The sequence below is a fragment of the Hypanus sabinus genome, chromosome 2 (genome assembly GCF_030144855.1).
Source record: "Hypanus sabinus isolate sHypSab1 chromosome 2, sHypSab1.hap1, whole genome shotgun sequence".
Classification (NCBI taxonomy): domain Eukaryota; kingdom Metazoa; phylum Chordata; class Chondrichthyes; order Myliobatiformes; family Dasyatidae; genus Hypanus; species Hypanus sabinus.
In genome coordinates, this window is record NC_082707.1 from 102310422 (window position 1) to 102316421 (window position 6000).

At 44.3% G+C, this 6000-nt stretch overlaps 1 protein-coding gene across 3 annotated transcripts in view; it reads right to left on the reverse strand.

Annotated features, from left to right (window-relative positions):
- The window catches only part of LOC132381635 (ephrin type-B receptor 1), a 653754-nt gene extending 648059 nt beyond the window's left edge, over positions 1–5695 (reverse strand). For all 3 annotated transcript variants that reach the window (XM_059951218.1, XM_059951207.1, XM_059951227.1), the window contains exon 1: positions 5526–5695. In XM_059951218.1, the coding sequence (XP_059807201.1) occupies positions 5526–5577 (52 nt within the window). In that variant the 5' untranslated portion in view covers positions 5578–5695. The remainder of the gene's footprint in view (positions 1–5525) is intronic.
- Positions 5696–6000: the final 305 nt, after the last annotated feature.

The window sequence follows — 6000 nt, forward strand, 5'->3', positions numbered from 1 at the left end:
CCAGTGTCTTCCACAGTGTAGACTGATGCAAAATACTTACTCAATTAGTCTGCCATTTCCTTGTTCCTATTACCACTTCTCCAGCATCATTTTCCAGCGGTCAAATATCTACTCTCATTTCCCTTTTACTCTTCATAAATCTGAAGAAACTTTTAGTATTCTCTTTGATATGACTGGCTAGCTCGCATTCATATTTCATCTTTTCCCTCCTTATGGCTTTTTTAATATCTTCTGTTGGAAATTCCCAATTTCTCTAACTTCCCACTAATTTTTGCTCTGTTATATGCCCTCTTATTTGCTTTCATGTTGGCTTTGATATCCCTTGTCAGCCATGGTTGCCTCATCCTTCCTTTTTTTTTTAAGGATGTATCTATCCTGTGCCTTCCGAATTGTTCCCAGAAAATCCAGCCATTGCTATTTTGCCATCATCCCTGCTAGTGTCCTTTTCCAATCAGCTTTGGCCAGCTCCTATCTCATATCCTTATAATTTCACTTACTCCACTGTAATACCAATACATTCGAATTTATCTTCTCCCTCTCAAATTGCAGGGTTCATTGTACCATATTGCCGGCTGGTGGCGTAGTGGCATCAGCACTGGACTACAGGGCGAGAGGTCCCGAGTTTGAATCCGGCCGGCTCCCTTGCACGTTCTCCATTCGTGCCTGGGTTGAGTGTCGAGCAAACAACTCGACCTCATAAAAAAAACCTGGAGAGGAATGGGCTTCGCAGGTTTCAGATGCCCAAGACATGCTGTACAATGAGCAATCACCAAAAAGATCATGACGGCACCCCGACGGCTCCACCAGGAGTTAAGGGCACACACACATTCTATCATATTATGATCATTGCCTTCAAATGGTTCCTTTACCTTAAGCTCCCTAATGAAATCCAGTTTGTTATACAACATCCAATCAAGAATAGCTGATCCCCTGGTGGGCTCAAGGACAAGCTACTCTACAAACTATCTACAAATTCTCTCTACTGCAATCCAGCACCAACTTAACTTTCCCAATCTACCTGCATATTGAAATCCCCCATGACTAACATAACATTACCCTTTTGACATGGCTTTTCTAGCTCCTGTTATAATTTGTAGCCCACATCCTGGCTCAGTTCAGAGGCCTGTATCAAACTCCCATCCGGGTCTTTTTACACTTGTTTCTCAACTCTACCCACAAGAATTCTGTACCTTCCAATCCTAGGCCACCTCTTTCTAAGGATTTTTTTTACCGATAGAGATATGCCAACCCTTCTGTCTACCTGCCTGTCTTTTCAATACAACCTGTATTCTGGGATGTTAAGCTCCCAACTATAATCTTCTCTCAGTCACAAATCGGTGATGCCCACAATGTCCTATCTGCCTATTTCTAACTGTGCTACAAGATCATCTACTTTATTCTGTATGCTGTGTGCATTCAAATGTAACACCTTTAGTCCTGTATTTGTCACCCTTTTCAATTTTGTCCCCTTATTGCACTGCAACTCATCCCACTGACTGCAATTTTGCCCCATCATCCTGAGTCTCACTACATAATGCCTCTGCTTGTATACCAGCTGCCCCATTTCAGCCCTTCACTGCTGTTCCCATCCCCCCACCAAATTAGTTTAAACCCTTCCCAACAATCAAGCTCCCCTAAAACACAGAACTGAATGAGTCACTGCTCTCTTTTGGAAAGGAACTGTATTAAGATGAGTTCTGGCTCACAAAGGATTGTCTTGGGTTTCAGCAGCTTACTTGAATCGCTGTTTAGTGAAGCCACGTTAACTAAAGTGAATTATCAGAGAGCTCAGGTCACCTCAGCCTTAGTCAAAAATGAAAGCCTGTACATCATCTCCAATAGGAGGCACTGTGGTACAGCAGCTGCAAACAGAAGTACAGTGGGAGACCAGTTACTTCCTCCTCTATTCCGTTATTCACTGAAACCACAGTGCTCAAATATCCAATTAATCAATTACCGCATACACAGTACACAGAGAGAACCAAGTGACTAACAGACATCAAGTGGCATAACAAGAGCGGCAGTCAGTAACTCTGCTCCGTAATTCTGCCGCACCATTTATTATGTTCAGGGATGATCTGCCCCAGACATCAACATGCAGAGAGAGCAGTCAGAAGCCGACAAGTATCAACTGCTTCACACAGCAGTAACCAGTCCCAATCAATGCTGAGTATGTGCACATTACATGTGAAGGATGTGCCAATGTGGTCCATGCCTGGTAAGAAGATAAAATCAACTCCATTTACTCTGGCATTCTAAAACAAATTTACTATATATAGTCATTTTTCCAGCATCTTAGAGAACAACTATTTAACAAAAATGCAAATTAACCACACTCTTAAAAAATAAGTATAGGTGTGCTCTCTTCTTTGCAAATCTGCATCATGATTTCAGGTCAAGTGACTTCAAGTGCAGGCAAATTCAAATGATAATGATTATAGGCAGTGCAAATTTAAAGAGTCTTCATTACAACTGTAAATAAACTCTTCTCCAGCTTCCAGCCAGGTACGATTTATTTGTCACGTATGCTGGGAAAGCACTACATCCTTTTTCATTACCACTGGCTGTGGATCCCAATCTTTAGGTTTGGAAGTGACTACTAAATACGGTATTGTGCATTTTAATTTGAGGTATATATGATGACTTACTTAAATGGGAGTTATGTTGATCAGATCAATAATGTATAATTGTGTGACATACAAGGTCATTTTTCTCTTAAAGAGTGACTTGAGGCAAATTCTATGTTCATGAAGTTAAATTGTGTAAATTAAATAAGATACACAATGTGAGGGAAAACTCCTAATTGGCCACATGAATTCCTACCTCGAGCCACCTCCTGATCTAAAACTTCCCAGCAACAGCCACAACATGATTCACAGGAATTAAGACCAGTAACTAGCCAGGGAGTGAGAGCAATCACAAATGCTGCTCCCACCCATACAGATGTAGTACGTATCCACTCAGGGAGATACATACATGTTCAAGGAAGCACATTCTGGGAGACACGAAAATGCACAGATACACTAGGGAGACACAGACAACCGACCAATGCCGCAGAAAACACGCACACGCAGGACAGAGTTGCACATGGAAATACTGGGAGACATCCACACGCGCACACACACATGGCGAACTGAATACATGCAGACACAAAAACATCAGCTAGGAGAAACAAATTAAGGATAGACATAGACACCCCCCCCCCCAGAGAGAAATAGACACCCACCCCCAATTCATCGGGGGCACACAGCCGCTTACAAAGATTTTGGACAAAAACACTTGGAAACACTCAATCACACTCACTCACACAGGCACACACACACATTCAGACATACCTGTACAAACGCTCAAAGCTCACAATCCCACACACTGACATAGAGCCACAGAAAAAGAGAGAAAGAAAAACACACACATACACACACAGCTTCCCCCATTTTATAAACTTGTATTTCAGGATTTTAATACTAAAATAACCACATACAAGACTCTGAAATACTCTGCTGTGTATAGGAGTGGGAGATACACTCAGCAATGCTGGCTATTCCCAGAATTGCTGTATTAAACAATACATGGATGGGGTTTGAAGCCACGCTGCGTCAAATACTCAATCTACCCGGCCTTATGGTACTGAGCACTAACAGGCATTTTCCATTTGCAGCTCTGTTTGCTGAAACCAAATTCCCACTTCATTTGAAGCTGTGACCCTTAAATCACCTCAGAGGGATGCCTTCAGGTAGCATAAAGGCCTTTGGGGCATTACTTGCATGATTGGTTTACATTTCATGGATCCCACTGGGGAATACACAAGGCTCCTTTTTAAAAAAAAACTTAAAATACAACGAGGAGGCTTTTCAGATAATCCCAAGTCTTGGGGAGGGAATTCTCCTCTTTGTATCTGTTGGACAGATGCAACCCTTGCAGGGACCAGATTATTGTCCAGGTCCCAACCCTGTGGCCAAGAATCCCAGATGCCAGCTCCTGTGTCCAGCTCACAAACTCCAACCACCTCCTCTGCTCCCAGACTGCCCTTATTGCAAGCTGAAAGGCTTTCTCGCTGTCTTGACATCTCACAAATCCCCCTTTGGATTAGTGATGGAGGAAGATGTGACTTGCAGGCAAATGCGTTTGAAATGCCTTGGGGGAGGAGCAGGGATGGGTTGTGAAGCCCATCTCCCCAGAGACCCTCATTAGAAGACTCATTGGAAGCAATGTATTAATGAACTTAGAGAGTGGCGACATTGAGACACTCCTCAAACAGCTCAACAAGCATTTCGAAGGCACCCGCAACAATAATGAGGCCATCCTATATTCTATCCATTCTTCTCACTGCCAGCTAGCCTATCCTGAACAACGCTGGACAAACTATGGCTCCAAAAAAACAAATTAATTTATTTTCATGCTCTACAGATTCTTAAAGAGATGTAGTCACCGCTTTCCCGATTCGGATCTGGCAGATTGTAATAAACTAGCAGGTTATTATATCTCAGAAACATGATAAGGCAGCGAAAAGTAAAACAATAGCGAGCACCATGAAATATTACAATTAAACACCAGATTCGTGCATACTTAGAAGCTTTGCACATTCTTTAAAGACACACTGCTTCCGTGAGATTGAATGAGTGTCATCCTCATCCCGTCGACTTCCCGAACAACGCTTTAAACACCAATTGGAAGAGGTAGAGAGAACGATTAGTGTCAGAAGGCAGGAGGGCAGGAAAAATACTGAAGGCAAATTTAATGCAACTTTGCTCATTACAGTAAAAACATTTCGATATGATGACTGTTCGCGTTGTACCGTCCAAACAGTCGGAATTACTCAGGAAGCTGTTCCAATGCAGTTACAGAAATTATGCCCATTGTTTAACACGGTCGCCGGGAGAAGCTTCCGTTGTCCCACAACACCTGCCACACATTTATCACACCCAGACCCAGTACAGCACTTGCACAGGTATAGAGGAAAATCCCAATGAATGGGACATTTCATAGTCGCTCATCTGGGGAAGGACTCTATTTCTGGGGTGCAATCACAAGCACGAACTGCCGTATCTCTTGTGCTGGAATGTGCAGTTACCTTCTCACGGCTGACCACCCCTCCAGCCGCACACAACACAGGGACAACACGAAAGAGCCCGTTCTCCGCAAACTGCCCCATACAACGCACGAATGCTCAGCAGCAAGTGCCAAGAACCGCAGAGAGATCGGGAGAGGAGCTTCGGCTGCAGAAGGGACGCGGGTAAACACGAGACTCCTTTCATTCAGCCCAACACCTTTATGCATCGAGGGGCATTTTTATAAGAACGCTAGACTCCTTAAGCAACATTCGCTGCATTGCAGCTGTTAAGGGCAAATGGGGAGTTCGCGCCCTCAACACCACAATGTGCAGATGCAAAATTCATTACTTTTACCCCTCAACAAGCAGAAAGAATGTCACTCTCCCTGTTAAGCTAAGTTGCAACTTTTTTTCTGTTTTAAGCATGCAAGTTTCACACCACTGCAAGGCTGCACAGGTAAGGGGCGGGGGTTACCTTCCACAGCAGCAACTGCAGGCAGCAGGCAGAGGAAGAGAAGAGAAGCCATGCTCTATCGTGCCCGGAGGTCTCTCGCTGATGCTAATATGTGTGCATGTATGTGTGCGTTGCATTGCTAGATGGGCAGCGAAGCGCTCCGCTCACACCGACAGCCCAGCCCCCTCCAATCGCCGCCTCCCACTACTCCACAGCCAACCAATCACAGCCAGGCCGACTCCTCCACCACTCCTGACGAGCCGGGGGCTGAGTGCAGGAAAAAGCAAACTTTGCACAATTCCGGGCGCTGCGAGTGCAAAGAAAAGTAAGATGGCACTATCTAGTGGGAGCATAGAGTACTGCGCACTTCGCCAATTAGCAGCCTCTTTCCACTTATTGTTCATGGTGATTATCGGAAAAGTCTGCGGATGCTGGACATCTGAACTAAAAGCGTAAACTGCAGGAAGGTAGGTGGGAAGAGAAACAGTCAGGTTTG